Genomic DNA, 19,515 nt, shown 5'->3' with positions numbered 1-19,515 from the left:
GATCCAAAATGACTAAACATTTTCCAGGCCTGAGCTCTGACATTAAGTGCCAGCGTGCAAGATGAAATACAGACAAGTGTCTTCCTCATTTTTAACGCTGTTTTATTTTTTCTTTAAACATTTGCAATGGATTCTTATTACTATATCATAATACAAGTTCTGCAGAGACCCCCCCCAAAAAAAAGTCTCCCAACAAAACTAAATTGAAACTGTGCGTAAACGTGGAAATATTTTGTTGCACTAAAAGGGCGAGAGCAGAAAATGTAAGCACACTCGGGCTGCGTAAGAACATGATGCCAACAGCAAATTCTTCATCCTCCCTGCCAATTAGTCCTCGCAAACACACTTTTACCCAACTCTCCTCACAGCAGCAAATCTTCATTTAAAAATCAACCCACCCCAAAAAAAGAAAAAAAAGTGAAGGGGAGGAGGGAAAAAATTAAGTCTAGAACTTTATGTATATTTATATAGATATATACATTATAGTTTATTTTATCCTGTGTCACACTTCTCCACGTATTAAAATCCAATATTCCTGCCACTTCCAGGCAACACAACAGGCAGTCAACAGTTAAAAGAAGCCAGAAAAACAGGGGGAAAAAAGTAAAGAGGAGTGGCTTAAAAAAAGAAAAAAAAAACCAAGACAAAATGAAAGAAGAAAAACAAAACGGAGTTGTAGTTGCAGTTTATGTTGGAGTTGAAGGATAATCCATCAGCTGCAGCAAAATGGGCTGAAGACGAGAGCCAGTGCAGAGCTCACTTGTGTCCAGGCGGGGCGGGGGAGGGGCTGAAAGTGATGAGCACACGTACGAGCGCCCACATACACGCGCGCGCACACTCAAGCGCACAATTCCACACGCGCGCGCGCGCACACATATGTGAGGTTGGTTACAGTCAGTTATGGTGTGAAGTAGGCAGGGAGGAAGAGGAGGAAGAAGGACGGGCTGCTTTAGTTGTGAATTTTGATTGCTTTCTCCAGGTAGGTGTAGCGACCTCTCTTTGGAGCTTTGTTGAAATGATCCAAGCCCAGCCAGGGGCGCGGGTGAGACATATTTCCTGCGGGAGAGGAGAGAAAAAGACAGACGCCTTTGTCAATGGGATGTTGAATGCATGTTGGTAATACAAAAAAAAACCCAACCTTTTTTCCTCTATTAATGTCATCTACAACTTGTTCAACTACACTTAAAAAAAAAAACGTGTTTTTGAGAGAAGTGGAAATAATGTGGTTGCACAACCAGTAGTGTGGCTACGGTCACATTCAAGCACACCTGCCACCGCCATTTCAAATGTCTGTTTAGCCCCTAATAAATTTCAGATGATGTAGTAGGAGTTTCCTGACATTTTTAGCAGTCAAAGGCAAAGCCTGCAAACAAGCTGTGCAGGGAGCTTTCACGAATCTCATTCGAAAAAGATAGTCAAAAAAAAGTAGAAGTCACGCTCAATTGTGCCTTCACTAGACTAAACAGGACTTTGATTAGCATTGAGTTTGTGAAATATGAATTAAACAATGAAATGTATCAGTGTTCATCCATCTCGGGGTGTGGCCGATTAACCAGAGTCAGAATGACATTGCAGTTGTTTATGGCTCTCAAATCGCAGCTCAGCTTACCAACGTCACAAGACCAAACTTAGAACATGGGCGAGCTGTGATTGGAAGGTTACCCTCCTTGGTATTTTGAAAAAAGTACATCAAAAGTGTTGTTGTCTGGGAAGTGGGCTGACAGAGTACCTGGCTGCGGTTCAAAGTCCTTCAAGTTGACCTCATACTCGTCTTCAGTGATGTACTGATGTCGGCCCATCATCACAATAGCAAACTTGAACTGCAGCGTGGGAAACCGAAGAAAGGTGTCACGTATAACTGCCGGAGAGGATAACCTATATACTGAAGATGTTGTACCTTCTCAAATTCTTTCTCTTGGATGTCCAACATCGTCTGGATCCTCCTCATCACCTCTCGAAAAGACTCACCCTTTTGCGAAGGCAGAGGCAAAGTGAGGAACAAACGATTATGCGAGCAAGCACCAACGAGAGACACCAACCTGTCTGATTTTGAGCAAGAAGGGGATCCCAAAGGTGCCGAAGACTTCCTTGTGGAAATGAGCAACGGGGATGAGTAGTTCGCTCTCCTTGTCCAGGTCTACCTGGTCCACAGGAATCTCCTGGATGACCAAAACCAACAAGAGCCATGGAGTCAATCAGACCAAAGTGGAACAACATGCCCAACTTATACAACATATAAGAACAAACGTGAACAATTCTTGCGCATCATAGAAAGGGATTTCAAGCAGTGTGGATAAGCATGAAGAAGAGAGGTCAAGCAAGGACAGATAAGTGCACATTCCTTACCTCTATTCTGAAGGTGCGACTGGCAGCCGGAGATAAACATTCTAGAAGCTCATCCTCCTGGTGAACGGCGATGATTTTATAGCTTACTATCTCCAACAGTCTGCAAGTAGGATGAATGGAGGGTGGACTCATGCTCTTCTCCGCGTAGTGAACGGGGACCAAACACAAGAACATGACTGAAATGCTCATACCTGAGCTTCTCAGAGCCTTTTTCAGAGAGCTCCACTGCCTTTTTACATTCATCCAATAGGTCGCGAACGCAACCGTGTTTGTCGGGGTAGAGTGTGATCTCCTGTAGAGAGCAAGTGTAGTAGACTGTTCACACCAGGTGGTGTGTTCATTGTGTGTGCGTGTGCGTGTGCGCGTGCGTGCCTACCTCCTCTCTGAACTGGCTGTTGAGCCATATGGATTTAAAACTTCTTCTGTTCTCGAAGTCCGTGATCTTCATTTTTAACTGCGTGTGCATGAAAGGGAGTCGGGAGGGGAGATACGACAGGAATATTGTTTGTCAAGCATTACAACTCCAAAGTTTGCTTTTTTTGAAAAGGAAGAATTCTTGGGATGATTGTTCTCGCTCATCTTATTTCAAAGACAAGTGTTTCGTGCCGCCATCTTGTATCCTTATGAACAAACTTTTATCAAACTTTTTGGAGGGCATTGATCACTTGCAAATAGTGGAAGACTATCAACAGGCCAACATGTCGAAATGACATTTGTCTGATGAGGAGAAGCTTATGATAATAGATTTCTCATTCTAATGTTCAAGATTAGCAACAACAAACAACACATGTAATTTAGCATGTAATGTCATTTTTCCCTTCATCCACACAGCTCTTCTGATCATTGAGGATTAAACACACAGGAAATATCTAGACCAGAACATGCATTAGAACTCCTCCAATGTGGCGTCTGTCAAGTTGAGTGGGGAAGAGGTTTTTCCCTTCAAAGACAATGCTAGATTTGAAAAGAAATCCATTGAAGAAATCGAAGCATTGTCTGTAAGTGACAATGCACTATTACATGTTTAATGCATATAAAACATTATGTATGTGAAAACCAAATGGCAACATTGGCCATACATAGACGCTAATCGTAATTGCCAGCAAGTTAGCAGAGGCAAAGTTCGCTGGTGTCTAAAAATAAAGATACGGTGTACGGTATTGTAATTTCTTTACCTGCTGATAGTAAAGTTTCTTGGGCTGCCGAGGTTTAAAAAATTGCAACAGGTCCCGCAGCGTTCCCTCATAGTTGTGTCTGAGAGGATTCCCTGGACCGTCCCTGTACCTGGCCACCACACCACCAGGCAGGGGGGGAGGATAGAGAAAAGGGCAAGGGGGAGGAGGCAAAGGAATGAAGGGTGGGAAGGATGCAGATCAGAGTAGTGAAAGGGGGAGAAGAGATGGGGGAAGTGGGGGAGACAACAAAATAAGGTGGGGGGGGACAGGTTATGCAACATTTCTACGGCATGTCATCAAAGTCAAGCGTGTCAATGACAGCACATGCAGGCCTCTTTTGTTGTGCATGTGTGCGTATGTGTGAGACGAGCCCCCTACCCCTGTGACTTAAAGAACTGCAGCAGCATGGGATCTGTGTTCAACCTCTGGGCTACCGTCTTCGCCACCTGAAACAATAACATCACATCCATGTTACTATCAACAGGTAGCACCTCATCTCCACTAACTAAAACAAAAGCCCCTTTCACACTGCAGGAACTCTCCCTCTGTACAATGGTGGCTTGAGTTACCCTTTCCGTTTACACCAAAAAAACATTCCTGCAGCCAGTTTAATATTTTGAAGGAATCAGAAAACTCATAGGTGGTCTGGAACAGACGCTACTGAGTATTTACGAGGAATAGGACATCCAACGGCAATTTGCTTCACGAAATGGCGAGTCGCCGACGGAACGCCCACAGCGAGCAAGCTTTAAAAGGCATATGGACAGACCACTGACTGAAGCAGATTTGCGTCAGGGCGATCTGGATAAGAAACTCCCTCAAGTTTGTGGTCAGCCTGTGTATTATTTTCTTTTTTTTTTTTTTTTTTTTTTAAATCGTAAACAACATACTGGTATGCACTTCCCTAAAAGCTCAGCATCTCAAAGCAGCTGCAGAGGACAGGACATGTCCTCCGGCAAGCTCTCTGTGACGCAAGCCCCCGAAAAGAACATGGACCCACACCCGCTATATGTTGTCAGATGGTCCTTCTCACCGTATACTTTAAGCAGGTTTGGTGCTTTGCTGACCACAGTGAGTGGGAAAATGGTGCCCACCCGTGATGGTTAAAAATGGGTGGATTTTGTGGTGCAATATTTATGAGTGGAGTTTAGACCAGCGTGGGTGCAAACAACATATTACTGAGAATGATTTCTTTCACCATAAGTTCCCCAATGCATCCAGTTCTTGTCTCTGCCCCCAAGTGGTGCTATACCTGAAAATAGTTCATGCGGTTGGAGAGCGTGACCACAAAGCCCGGATCATTGTGGATGGTCTTGTCACAAAAGATGACATCTACTCGGTAGTAGAGGTCCCGGAAATATTCCTTGGCCGTCGGTAGCTCGCTGCTGTCGTTCTCTGGGTCGTCCCTGCATCATTGAAGGAAAATGAATGCATCATGACAGCGCAAGAATGTGGCTTTGTTTTGGAAAAACAAACATTGAACAACGCTGCTTACTTCTGGAAGACAATTATGTCCCCATCCATGAGTTCATCCAGGGCCTTGTCCAGAGAGACATCGTAGTCCTGAATCCGCTCTGTTAGATTGGGCTTAACTTCCTGTAACGGAAAAGGCGTTATGAGACATGCTGTGCTGTACATTGGAAGAAATCAAACGCTATAAATGTCGGACGCCGCTTGTACAAAAGTGAGAAAGTGGGTGTAATGAGCCAATGTGTGCTACAGAAATAGATCACCTCATAGAGGATAAGGCTAGTTTCCTGCTGAAAGCCTGCTCGCTCACACATGACTGGTAGCAGGTCTCCTGATAAATGATACAAGAGCAGAAAGCGATACTTTCATATGCAGCGTTGTAAACCATATGCTGTTTTCTAAATGAGGTTGCTACTTACTTATTTTGCAGGATATAGGCGTGTAGATATGTCCACAATAATTTAAGCTTCTTGTTTTAGGGTCATACATCTTCAAGAACAACATGACATCACCTGAAAGAGATGTACCAAATATTCACAAAACACTCAGACATGCATCTGATGATTATTTTAGTAATTGATTCGTCTGTCAATTATTTTCATGAACTATCATCCGATTAAAATTTTTTTTTTTTTTTTTTCTAAATTGACAATGCAAACTTTTTTTCATGACTTGGTTGCCAGTTTTGTGTGAAACATTGAAAAATAAGCAAAAAATATCATTGGTTTTCCAAAGTAAGCAAGTATTTGCACATGCAATGTTAGCATTGATAAGTATGCTTTCATGCAAGACTAAAGAAATGCAGTATTTTCAGTCGAGAGGCTGAAATTCTGAGCATCTGGGACAATTTTACGTCTCTAAACAATCAATTATCATGTTGGTTTGCATTTTATACATTTTCAGAAGATTTGCTTTCCAAATGAGGAACTCATGCTTCTGGTCATTTTCACTTTTACCTTAAATATTCTATCCAAATTTGAAGAGGAAGTGTGAGAGGAGGACAGTGTTTCGATACTTACGGTCTTTGTCAAACTTGGGTAGCGTGGCTCCACTGGCGGCCAGTTCAGGATCCACAGTCTCCAGAAATATTGTCCAAGGATTCTCATTGTCACTCAAGCCGATCATCTGAAAGAAAAATCCCAAGTAAACGACAAGCCACAATCAATAATAAGGAAAAGGGGACCCTCGCAACCACTCACCGACTTGTTGCAGTCGGCCTCATAGTCAAGCATTGCGGGCCGTTTAGTTCCGTTGCTACGGGCCTGCATGGGCCACAACCTCATTTGCTCCTGTGGGAAACCCTGCAAGCACATCAGTTTACGTTCGCAGCGTAATAGGAAAATAATAATGGTGACAAATCTGCAGGTGTCATGGAAACAGATTTGTCTGTGGCGTCTTTGTGTGGACTGCTGCTGCCTTATAATGTTCAGAAATTGGATAGTAGAAAGTCTTTTCACTTTATGAATGAGGACAATTTGCTTTAGTCATGCTTTGAAAGTGCACTCTGCCAGTTCTTCTCCAGGGATCAATAAAAGATGCCTTATCATATTCTCTGGTCTCTTGCATAATAGATACGTTATTAACATGTTTGGGGCCATTTTTATGTTTGAAAGCAAACAAGATTGCATCACACGGACTACAGCAGAAGATGGTGGACTTCTATGACTATATCACTTGAGTACAAAAACTATTGTCTTGTGATTGAGCTACCGTATTAAGTTTTTGTCTTGTGATTGAGCTACCGTATTAATCATAATAAATACTGCCCATTGTTTCCATTTTTCCATGTTTATTCATTTTTTAATCAAAAACGGTCTAAATCTTAGACAGTATCACTTTAAACGCCACACACAGATTGGGACCATGGAAAGCAAACCCAAAGCCTGCAAGCAGCTGCAACACAATAAGAGAAAGGGACAAAAATTGCACAGTGCATTGCTCACCATGGTCTGGGAGAGGTTCTGGACAAACTCTTGCAGTGTGGAGCTCTTCAGGACTTTAAAGACTGTGTACTTCACCTTTTCCTCATCGTACATGTCATTACCCTGATGACCACAGAACTGGTCCTCTGTAACCATCTGCACACAGGAGGAAGACAGGCACATCATGAATATACTATACACAAACTCAGTGGTCAATGCTTTTCCTGGGGGCACTACCAATGTACTGCCGACATTGATATGAAATCTGCTGCCTTCACATAAGAGTCCAGAGAGAAAGTAAAAATTAAAGCAATTAATCCTTCATCCGAGTCTAATACTATACAATCGTTAGATGTGGAACAACAAACCAGAGATGGGCAAATTAGCAGGGTTGGGACGAGACCTCATGTGTCTAAAATAGGAGACCATCAGATTTCTCGTGCCTGCACGGCAAGAATTAGTTATTAGGAGGAAAACGCTGCCAATTGTGGTGAAACTTCAAATAAACTTTACCATTCTGAATACTGTATGGACACAGGTGCTCATACTTTGAGACGGAAGATTGTATTTTCAAGTTGTTGCCAGAAAGTATGTCACAACGAGCACACAACCAGTAGTGAGTGGCAAGAGAGTAATGACTATACTGTATATGAACAACACAACCTTGTCCTAAAATTGCATTTAATTGTCAATTCAGTGCACTAAAAAACAACATTACTACGCAGGCATTAGCTAGCAGTGCTAGAGTAAAAGAGCAGTTGGACGACTCCATGCTTCGATGCTAATAGCGTGACTGTTTCCGTTAGTAAGCTCGAACAAACCAGACTGACTCCATAATTAGGTGGAAATGTGTTCTTTGGTCTTCTGTGTTCATATTTGTCTTCGACAAGCAGGAAAAAAAAACTGTTTAAATATGTGCAGCTTTAAACGAGAAATACAGAAGGCTAAGATGATTTTCAAATCACATGATGACAATTTGGTTCTCCAGATGTAGATAGAAAATTGTGGTAAAATTTTGGCAGATACGACACTGTTTGTAAACACTACCCCCCCATTAAAATGATCAAAATAAGCCATGCGCTGCAGCAAACAGGAGGTCTACGCATTTTGTTAAACCATTCAGTATTAAGATCTCAGCTCTAGCTTAAAAAAAATAGCCTGGCTCTCCTTCCTTTTCTATATACATGTGCACACTAAATAATTATGTTGCAGTCTACTAATTAAAGAGAACCCTTTGAAGCTTTGACAAGTTTCCGCAGCTGATAGAATGGTGACAAAACCAGAGACTGACTGTCCACAGCAGGCGGCCCGTTAAACGTCTGACACGACCCTTTATTTAGTACATCAGTTCTAAACTAAACTGACAACTCTGACATCCGCCATGTCAGACGGTCATTCTGAGCTGCTAACACTTCAGTATAATAGAATCAAAAAAATCAAATCACTTATGCTCCTGTTTGTCAGGTTTGTCTTTGACTAAGAAAACCAATGTTGCTATAAATGCATATAGGTGAATTGTGTCTTACAACCTTCAAAGCTATTCTGCCACCTAAAGACAAAGTCCGACACTACTTAGTTTTAAAATTGGAAAAGAGCACTGACATTTATTGGACATTAGAGCATTGTTGGGTAAGCACGTGACGCAAACAATCCATTTCACATCTTGCATTGTAATGTGTTTTAACTTAATTGTTGCTCATTTATGAGCAGCAGCGAAAATATAAAAACTGACATCCCCAAACTTGTGTAAATATGACTAATATTTCGTTTGCCAAGAGTGACATCTATAAAAACGGCCACTAGAACTGCATCCACTGTTTTTCATCAACACAAATGCACATTTTGACAAATCTATATTCAAATGCAGATTACTAAACAGAAAAAGATTCAAGTAGAGAGTCAAAATTTTTCTTTTAGTGGGAGGACATTAATATAGCAATACAATACAATATTCTGTGGGCCTTGCAAAATTAGTCAAAATCCAGTACAACAACCAGGACCGAAGGAGGGTGGGTTTTCCAGTGACAAGGGCAGGAAGTGAATAAGGTAAAAGGTGACCGGGGATAGATTTTTCTGATCCCCATGACACCATTCCATCTATAAAAACACAAGATGAACACCTCCCCCGATTTCTCACCTGAACTTGCATGTAGAGATGAGCTTCTTGACGCTCCTTCCTCTTCTGTGCTTCTACCCTCTTTTCTTCCTGTAGACGCTCCACCAGCTGCTGAGGTATGTCCACATCAGTCATAGGAAGGAGCACCTCACCTGGGATGAAGGTGTGTGTTAGCTGAGCCTGTTACTTTCTCTCTCCACGGTGCCTTACAAAGGGCAGGGGAGATGGCGGCACTATAAATCCTGTTACATACTCAGCTTGGACTCCCGTATGTACACCAACATGTATGCATTGGTGCAGTGGCGAACAGAGAGGTCGTCATCGTGTCCACCATAGTTGTGCTCAATGGCCTCCTCCTTGGTGCAGCGTGATACTACGTCGTCATCAAACTTGCACCACTGCAGCAGTGGGTGCAGAGAGGGTAGGGAGGGGAGAAGAGAGCACAGAACACTTAAGACAACCGGTTACATTTGCTAAGTAACTCAACCAACGTTTTCAAACTTTATGTTACAAGTTTTTCTGTGTCAGTGATGTTCAGCTGGTGACAGGGCAGGGAGTTTTTTTATTTATTTTTTTTAAGCAAAGCTAGTTTGGAATAAGGTTATGAGAAAATGGGCACTGTTGTGTTCTTCAAAAGTAACTGTACATACATCTCATGTATAAAACACTTGTAGCCAAACAGATGAGCATTTAAACCTTTAAAAGCCTAAAAGTGTCAAACTTCAGTCGACGAGGGCCGGTGTCCTGCATGTTTTCCAAGTTTCTCTTTGCAACAACACACATGATTCAAACGATGAGCTTATCGGCACACTCTGCAAGAGCTTTAGAATGATCCTGATCGTTTGAATTAGGTGTGTTGCAAAAAAAAAACAAACTTGAAAACATGCAAGACACAAGCTCTCATCAACTGAAGTTTGAGGCTTTTAGGCCTTAAAGGTTTAAGATGCATCGTTCTACAGCACTGCTGACAAATGCATCAAGTGTGTGACAGAATTTTTGGGTGAAAGGTGTTATATATGAAAAAGAAATGGTTCTCACTATTGGTTCCTTGACACTCACTTTGCCGTCTCCTTTGGGATTAAGATAGACGACGTAGTGACCGCCATGGTTGTCTCCGCTGTGCACCAGCACAGCATGCAAGATGTAGTTGGCTGGGTCCTTGGAGTCTGGCTTCTGAAGGAACTCATCCAGAGGTAATTGATCTGGAAACTCAAACCTATGGAAAAATAAGAATATCTAAATGTTAGGGGGGAAAAAACACTTATGAGGATTGTATGAGGTGAGCAGGTCTCTTCGAACTGCTGTTGTTGTTTGGGTTGAGTCCCTGTACCTGTCGTTAATCTTGATGTTTTGGTCAGTCTGAGGATCATACATGAACCTCATCAGCTGCAGGTGAAGGATTGGTGGAAAAGTGAGGAATTTCACTCCTTTCTCAGCTTCCTAAAAAACAAAAAAAAGCAAGCATCTGGTAAGGACATCAAATCCTGAATTTTTACTTGAATGCTGACGTGACAGATTGTAGGATGCCCTTATTAGGCTAAAACAGTGATTCCCAGCCACTGAGCAACTGCCCAGTGTGCTGTGGGAAATCATCCAAAGTACCGCATGAATTGATGCAGTTACTCTTTATAGGCCAGAAAATTATATTAACAAATAATTTGTCTTTGTTTACGAATCTATGTAACTGAAGTATAGTGACAAGTAGAACAATTAAATATGTATCCACTAAATGGCAAAAGGAACAACTTTTGTGTGCAATCTCAATTCGTTTTAATTCAAAATATGTGCCGTTGTAATGGTTGGGAAGCACATGGATAAAGGTACTACAAGGATAACATTGCAAAGAACATGTGGGAATAATTTGTGGTGGTCAAGTGACAATTAAAAATTACCTGCAGGCCGTGCTCTCCAGCATCATATTTGTTGTCGCCATCTAACTGTTCCGTAGCGACATAATCCTTAAATGACTCAAAAACTAAAGAAAGAAGAGCATTCATGAGATTAAATTGTTGCAAGCAATTATTGATGCAGTCAGTAGTTGATTCAAAACTGACAGATTTGACTGACATCCCTACAATGACTATGTTTATATGCACATATTTATCTGATTACTGACCTGGCACACCACTAAAGTCTAGAATTTCTGAGTATGTTTTGACTTTCAAAAAAGAAAAAAATGTTATGCTCATACTCACTGTTCTTCTTTCCTTTTATACTAAGCTGGATGTCATAGTAATCCTCTATTCGCTCTGATCTGTAGTCCACATGCTTGCACTGGATGTATGACTGTAAAGACATATACACATTTATTAACCCATGACGACCTTGATGCCCCATTTATTCATGAATAAAGTAATTGGACATACCACCATCTTTCCCCTGAAGAGTTTTGGGATAGTTCCTTCAACACAAGTGCCCTTCATTTTGTTCTCCACATTGTCAAGGAGCTAAAAGACACATTAACCAGAATATGTTTTCAGCAATAACACATACTTATAGAATGCTTAAACAGTCCTCTTATTTAACCATTTTCAACAGTTGAAAGTTATTTTGTCTATAATTAATTTGATGACACTTAGTTTCCATGTACTGTTCAATGAATACCTTTAAAAATACATTTTTTCGCCACTAGTTGTTGACTGAAAATGACATCATGTGCTCATGGCTCAGGCTCGGTAATGTGACATCCGCAAGCTGAGCAATAAACTTGTCATTACCTGATCTTTGAGCACATGTGATGTCATTTCTTGGTGACTGCAAGTGGCAAAATGTGTTTTTCAAAGGTTTTAAGTGTACATGAAAAATTTCATAGAGAAAATAACGTTTTAGTGCTGAAACTGGTGGTATACGTGTACTATCCCTTTAAGACTTTTGTGTGTGAAAACTCACCACCCTGCAGAGCTCTTGAACATCATGTTGCATGAAACTATCTAGAGTTTCCCAACTGTGAAACAAATGGAAACACAAACAGAGCTGTCAGGATAGAGTAACTACAAATTACGACGCAAAAAAATCTTATTCCATTTGAATAAATTCCGTAGCTAATGTTATAAACCGTATCAAATCAGTAGATATTCTTGGCAATTTATAGTCCGGAAGCTACGGTACTTGTAGTTTAAATCATCGCAAAAACGTTTCAGTATCTTACCCGAAGGACTTTGTGAGTTTTTTGGTGCCCACAGGTTTGTCGCTATGTTGCAGTTCATAGAAAACCCTCTGCAGTGCCAGGGGAACACTTTTGGATGAGTCATCTCCCTCTGTGGGCATCATGTACACTGCCTGCAAAGATTGGATTGACATAGGTTACATTAGAATGACTTCATGTTCAACGTGTAATTCAGCATGACATTTTTAAGTTCATTTCTAAAATAACTATTTTCACAAAAACGTTTCAAAATTAAAAACTGTTGACGTGTAAAGGTATCTAAAATGTCACCCGGCGGAGTTGGTTGGTGAAGAAGAGTGTCTGCAGCAGGCTATTCATGTAGCAGGTAGCTCCTTGGTTCTTTAGTCCAACATAGCCTGTGTGTTTCTTTGAGTCCCAGCTGGTAACATGCAAAACAAATTAGTTATTCTGAATGAGGCAAGCTTTTATAGATGCAGCGCTGCTGAGAAAGGCGGGCTATAACAGCGATGACCCAAAGAGTATTAAAAGCTACATACGCCACTCCGTGTGGGGCATCTGCCTGGACGTAAACCTCAAATGTGACTTTGTCGTCATCAATGAACCCCCTCTCTGGATCAGTGACATCCTGCAAATATAATGCCAGGCATAAATTTCATAAAGGATACCAACAAGTTGAAACATAACTACATCCAATCAACAGCAAACATATGTGAATGTTAAGGATATCCATTTAGAGTCTCAAGACATGTACTTACACTCCAGGACATGAAATTGGAAAAACCCCAATCATTCTCTTTGTGGAAGAATAGGTGACCAATCCTGCGACTGAATGACTTTTCCTCATCTTTGTAGTTGATGATCTTTAGCATGGCTTGCGCATGGCATGACCATGACCTGAAAACAACACGATTAGGTGTCATTGTTATCATCTCAAGGTTGTCCTAACGTTATTGAACCGGTTTGTTGTTTTGTTCATTTGTAATTTGCAAAATCTGTTTGTTGTTTTGTTCATTTGTAATTCACAAAATCTATTTACAAAAAGGGATACATTAGCCAATATTAAAGTGAAAAGCAAATATTTGGGCCATAAATATGATACTATTTTACATATACAATGAATACCTTTTAAAAACACATTTTGCCACTTGTTGTCAACTAAGAATGATTTCACAAAGTGCTAAAGTCTCAGGTAACTAGCAATCAGGGCTCACCTATTTTCTGGGTTTGGGTGAGGTGATGTTTGCGAGCTAAGCGGTGACAGTTGTTACCAGTGCACTTGTGAAGTCATTTTCAGTCTAACAAGTGTTGTTGAAGGTATTCATTGTACATGAAAAATAATTATCAAATTAACTTGACAAAATGTTGACGCCTTACTGCTGAAAATGGTTAAATGGGTATGCATATGATGTGAATCTTTATCCATTACTACTTTATGTTCTGTATTTGTCTTGTAAAGCCCTAAGGGACCATTGTCCATGAAAAGTGCAGCAAAAATATGCGTAACTTTATATGAAGCCTGACAAAGTCATCATTTAAAACTTAATATGAAGCCTGACAACATCATAATTTAAAGAGAAGACACCTACGTGGAATCTGATTCAGCATTACACTGCAAGAAGAAGCCCACACTCTTCTGGTGTGGCCGGTCAGCGTAGAAGCGCGGCATCACCATGATCTTCCATGGGAGGTTCCGGACAAAGCAGGACGGGCTGAGAACTGACTCACTGAGCCGGCTGAAGCGCTCTACCACAAACCGAAAGGTTGCTTCTGACCGCCAACTGGTGTCTGAGGCGAGTGAAAGGGAGAACGTGAAAAAGGGAAGGCCCCCAGCTTTCAACGATAAGTGAAAAGGAATATTAAAATCCAACTTTTGTGTCAATGCACACCCTCCTCACCGTCCTCCATGTCTTCCTCTGTGTTGTTGTGTCCGTCTGCCATGGCCATGTTCCCATTGATAACTGGGTTGGCCGGAATTCTTGGAGGGTCGTCGGTGTCCCCAGCTGCACAGACAGACAGACAATGCCATAATTCTGTGTGACAGGTTGACTGAAAGAGGAAAAACACCAGAGTTAAATATTGTATAGAAATATGTTGTGTATCAAACGGTCCACTCTTGATTGGATCCATAACTGAGAAGCCATTTCTGTGGGATATTTGTTTATTTCAGAGGGGTTTCCTTAAAAGGTCATCGACCAATTTACAGTGACTAAAGCAATAATGACTTATTCAAAAAGGATGCTGAGTTATGGCACTCATGCAAACCTAAAAAAACAAACAGTGGGTCAGTCATGGGCCACAAGATATTCTCAGGCAATTGGTATGTCAATGCTTGCGTAAAGCTCTAACACAAAACTCTAGAAAGCTGCAAGTGGCTGTAAGAAAATTAAGTCAAAACATGAAACAGACAGTCAGACAGACAGATAGAACTAATATCATCATTACACCTACCCTGCACAAGTACAAGGCAAGTAAATTTTGACTTCACTTTTGGTTTGAAAGAATGTAGCTTGCTGCTTGTTCTGTAAACAAGCTATGTTGTAGAGCGAAGACGGACGCAACTTCATTTCATTTACTGCTTGATTAATAAATCCTATGTAGAAAAAAAAAACACGACCATAGACGAGGACTAAAGTATAGAGCTTTGTCAAATAAACATTTTTACATATTTGTGACAAGAGTTTCATCTTAACATCAGCAATTGCCGTTCCTGTAATTCTTAAATAAGGTTGAAATATTATGCACTACTGGTTGTCTTAAATTACCATCAGGTGCACAAATAGGTTATTTGTAAAATAAACAGGCTTGAGGTGCACAAATAGGTATTGGTATAATAAACAGACTTGAGGATGTAATATTTAAAAAGTCTTCAGTAATTCCGGATTACACGGTAAATTTAAGCAACTATTACAACAAGTGGGCTTATGTGCTGGTGATAACGCTTAGCAATGTGTTAAACCAGAAAATCAAATCAATAGGCATAAGTGACGCAGCGATGCTGAAATCTCGCAGTATTGTACTCGATCCAAAATGATCACATCAGGAAGAAAAACATTTGAAATGTCCTCTGGGCTGACGTGTTGGAGGTACGTGCCGGCAGATGTGCCCTGACTACAGAATGGACTAACAAAAACAGAGATGATTAAAAATGGCGAGCTCCATGCTGTTTGGGTCTGCCATACAATGAAGCAGCAAATCCCCGCGCTGCCCCAGTGTGGGCCTGGCCTGACTGCGGCGTAACCGTTTTTAAACTGAGTCATTGTACCGCCTTTTAATATCATTTGGAGTAGCATAAAGGCGTTTTTCTAATTACTTGCTGTGCAAATCGCTCGAACGCCAAACGTTGTATTATTGACAATTTGGCGAACCGGGACTGACGCATCTGCGTTAGCCACTTAGCTTTTTTAGCAAACACTTAGCCACTGTCCAGTCTGTTAAAGGCCATCATTAGCCACCATTAGCTGCCGCGACAAGTACCAGCTATCAGCGATTAATGATAAAAGGACAAATATCGGCCAAAAACTGCACGGACATATACTCGGTGGGCTGCGCAGTTTTAAATGGAGGTTTGAGTTGATGTAATGCTAAGAAGAAGCTTGCAAAACACAGGCCACCATTTTAGAACGCCACACACCCCCTCCGTCAATGTTAGCGCATGAAGCTAACTAACGTGCTAACCAGTGAGCGAACGAGAACCCGAGTGGGCCTTGAGGCTAATTTCAAATTAGCTGACTCGCTAGCAGCATTCGGACGTTATACCGTTTTAACGGACATGGTTTGTAGTATAAGCGGGCAAAGATGTACTTTCGCAACATTGTAGTAATAGCCGGATTTACTTGTTTTGGCATTTGGGGGCCCAAATCGAGTTTCTGCCTCGCAGGCCTCACTTGGGTACTCACGTCACCAAACATGATGCTAACGCATAAGCAGCGAGAGGCTGGCATCACCTGAATTTGTCCAACAGCTTTTTGCAAGTAGTTCTTCACGCCTCAGTCACGCACAATCGACTCGAGGTGACTTCGATGAAGAAAGCAATTGCAAGAAGCTGTCAAAAATCCACCCACCCCGTAGCTCTCAGCGAACGCTCATGCTATACCCAACAATTTCCGCGTTTATTACCACACTAACGAGCCCACTGTTTACACTTAATTTTGCACATCATCACTGTGTATGTCGCCCCATCACAATAAACGAGCAAACACGGGAAGTCCGAATAGACGAAATCCGTTCTTTCCGTGAACTTGAATGAATGCACGCTACTTTTATTGCAGTCTTATTCAGATGGTGTTCCTCACGCATTGCGAGGATGCAGGCGCACACAAACTTAACAAGCTTGTTAGGCAAAATGAGGTCAGCTCCACGCCAAGTGTGCTGCAACGAACGCGCTATCAGCACAAACGCAGCCGGCTAGCTCCGGGCCCTCGTGTTTACTGTAAAGTTCAACAGCTCTCGCACGGATGAGACTTCATGCACGCTCGGCGCAAACGAACGCTTCCAAGTGCAAATCACTAACCTTCCATTTCCATATCCTCGGGTTCGCTGAGCTGCTGCTCGCCGGCTTTCTGCTGCTGCTGCGTGTGGTGGTGGTGGTGGTTCATGTTGGCAGCTTTTGTCGTAGCGATGCGAGGCTCCCTATTCTCTCGGTTGCCTTCGACGTCGCCCGAGGCCAGTTCGGACGCGAACCAGGTTCTGGACTGCTGCTGAGGTGTGGTAAGATGCGGAGGTGGCGTGGACCGGTCGAGCCTCGGCGGCCGGGCCTGCTCTGTTGCGACCTCGGCCTTGTCCGCTGTCAGCGCCGGGGAGTGAGGAGGGGAGGTCGGCGGGGGAGCGGGTAGAGAAACGCGGACGTATTTGCTCGCTATTCGCCCAATTTCGGCGCCTTTGGTGGATGCGAGTAGCTGGCTGGCGGCGGCTGGGATGACGGCTCGGGGCTCCGAGGGAGGCCCGCTGAAAGGAGCTAAATTATTCCGGCTTTCCACCGGGAAGTGTGAAGCAAAAACACGACCCGCACCTGGTGGAACAAATAGCCGGTTTTCAGCTAGCTTAGCTACCTGACACACGGTAGCCAATAAACGCTTAAGATACAACAATGAAAACAAAAGCTCTTGCGGTAGACACACATTCAATAACTTTGCCTGCGATATCCCCAGTCCGTGTGCTCCTCCGTGTGTCCCTCGTCTGGGGAAGAGCGGAGGAGAAAGCTATCCATTCAAACCGGGTTGCAAATCGGAATGGCTCGGACTGACGTTAATTTGGAAGTTGGCGGAGACGAGAGTTGCCGCGGCCCCAATCCAAACAAATTCCCCACGAAAGCGCCCCTAATGCCAAAATCCGGCGAGCCGTCGCATTCCCGTCAAAAAAGTGGCGTTCCTCAAGAGGAATGTGCGCGATCATGCAAGCGTTGCGACTTGAGCGGCGTTGGCCTTCGACACGCTCCTCCCGTCCGTTTGTGCGAGGCTCAGTGTGTGAAGTCAAAATGGCGGCCGCAATCTTCTATGAAATGTCACATCCGCATGGAGATGCAAACAGTGGGCCAGCCCCGCAAAGGTTCAGTTCCACCTCCAACCCGCATTTCCAATTCTAACCGCACGCGCTCCTTCAATCCTTGGCCGAATTTATACAAGTACGGCAAAATTAAAACGAGGGACATTTGCGTCTGACCCTATTTACTTTGCATGTAGAAATTAGAATCCATCATTTTAACGAGAATTTTTTTTTTTAATTGAATGACGTATTCAATACTTTAATAAAAAAAAAACTCAAACTCTTGCAGGACCGAATTGGTCGCTCATTCCATTATGCCTTTAACAACAAATACAAATAATTTGGATTTCAAATAAGATCAAAGCAGTTAAAAAAATAATTTGAAATGTGATTTACAAGTATAAATGGAAAAAAATATGCTAACTACAAAAAACGAGTCGCAGAGTTGCGCGGGTGCCAATACTGGTATGCGGGCTCCCTCTAGTGGTATTTAAGAAAGAATCACTGCCGAGATAAGTGCAGTTCAGTTGTATTTAACATTTGTGTTAAATGAAACGTTTATCCCATTGACTTTTGATGAGAGTACATTTCAATTAAACGAAGGACTTTATTTTATATTTATTAGTTAGTAACAATTTGACACATATCGGCCATATATTTTTTTAATCCAAATGGTTTGGACAATGTTACAAGGGCCTACAATATTAAATATACTTTTCAGGAATATTTTTGACACGTTTTTTCACACACATTTATGTCTATATCCACCACTATTTTAATGTTGGTCATAGTAGTGACACTTACTAAAATGCTTGAGAACGTCTGGAGTTTGAGGAGCAACTGTACAATGTTTTATTGTTTGATATTATTTCATTGCTGTTTTACATGCATTGGCATTTTGTAGAAAACATGAATACCTTATTGACTACAATCCTCTTAATTTCATGTGCAACAGAGAACCATAATTTGGTGTTCTACAATTCCAAAACATGCTATAAATGCATGTTAAATCAAACCCAGTCTATAGAGTAATTATTTTTTAAGGTTCTCTATATTGACGATTGATATATAAAGGTACTTATTTTTTTAATATTGTTAGCGTTCTTTTCAGAGTATCAATTGTGGTGGATTTCACAATTTTTTTATTTTTTTTAAGGGATAGTGTGCAAAATTTAGACCGTTTTTCAGTACAGACAGCATTTACCACCGTCGTAGCTATAACATACATGGCCGCCCCTGGAAAAGTGCCACCCCCCATACAATACCATTTAATGATAACCCGACCTATGATTATATTTAAAACATACTGTTAATCATTATGAACACATTAATTTGCAAGTTTTTTAAATTTATAATCATTTAATTTGATCTTTTTTTTTTTTTTAAACGGTATAAATCTTACACACTGCCCCTTTAAATAGTGCGGACTTTTTGGGAAGAGGGTGCGCAGTAGAAATGGCTCTTTTGTCCGTTGACACTTGAGAGAATAACTTGCGAAAATATAACTAAAACACAAAATACTCACGCAAAACTCGAGAGATATTCTCATAGCCGCAGACGTTCATACATCTATTTCAGTTACCAGCTTCAAAAGTCAAGCAACAAACGTCCAAGCATGTGTGTCATCACGTTAGCTTGTGCTCATCTTTGTCGGCTTTGGCGAACACCACCACGAGAATTGTGTATTGATAATAACCCTTTATGTCTGTGATGTTCCTAGCATGCGTGGTCCATGTTTTATATGTTATTCATACGAGAACAGTGCAAACATTCGCACTACAGCCACCTGTCTGTTTGCCAGGAAATTAGTGTCGGGAGTAAAACTATGCATTTTAAAATCTGTTTTTGTTTTTTATCAACACGAAAGTGTCGCTGCTA

The 19,515-nt window shown here is 41.7% G+C and overlaps 1 protein-coding gene across 6 annotated transcripts; it reads right to left on the bottom strand.

Annotated features, from left to right (window-relative positions):
• Positions 1-85: 85 nt before the first annotated feature.
• Positions 86-19,178, bottom strand: usp7 (ubiquitin specific peptidase 7 (herpes virus-associated)). Of its 6 annotated transcripts, none has more exons than XM_088436472.1 (32): positions 19,163-19,178; positions 16,667-17,164; positions 14,043-14,156; positions 13,743-13,941; positions 12,912-13,050; positions 12,693-12,781; positions 12,466-12,574; positions 12,178-12,308; positions 11,919-11,973; positions 11,396-11,476; positions 11,225-11,315; positions 10,922-11,004; positions 10,360-10,469; positions 10,068-10,245; positions 9,283-9,427; positions 9,051-9,181; positions 6,935-7,069; positions 6,191-6,292; positions 6,011-6,116; positions 5,411-5,503; positions 5,255-5,322; positions 5,017-5,117; positions 4,774-4,927; positions 3,900-3,967; positions 3,522-3,630; positions 2,723-2,800; positions 2,538-2,638; positions 2,347-2,446; positions 2,040-2,159; positions 1,898-1,969; positions 1,730-1,820; positions 86-1,056 (listed from the first exon to the last, which is right to left on the bottom strand). In XM_088436472.1, the coding sequence occupies exons 2-32, from the start codon at positions 16,749-16,751 to the stop codon at positions 950-952; spliced, it is 3,345 nt and encodes a 1,114-aa protein (XP_088292598.1). In that variant the 5' UTR covers positions 16,752-17,164; positions 19,163-19,178; the 3' UTR covers positions 86-949. The 6 variants fall into 6 exon arrangements, with proteins under 6 accessions (XP_088292598.1, XP_088292599.1, XP_088292602.1 ...); XM_088436473.1 differs by having other exon boundaries at positions 3,522-3,624; XM_088436476.1 differs by having other exon boundaries at positions 10,089-10,245.
• Positions 19,179-19,515: the final 337 nt, after the last annotated feature.

Source organism: Hippichthys cyanospilos, chromosome 16, assembly GCF_059441005.1.
Source record: "Hippichthys cyanospilos isolate Australia breed blue-spotted pipefish chromosome 16, RoL_Hcya_1.0, whole genome shotgun sequence".
Classification (NCBI taxonomy): Eukaryota; Metazoa; Chordata; class Actinopteri; order Syngnathiformes; family Syngnathidae; genus Hippichthys; species Hippichthys cyanospilos.
The sequence above is the reverse complement of the archived record's forward strand: the minus strand, read 5'-3'. Positions and strand labels throughout refer to the sequence as shown.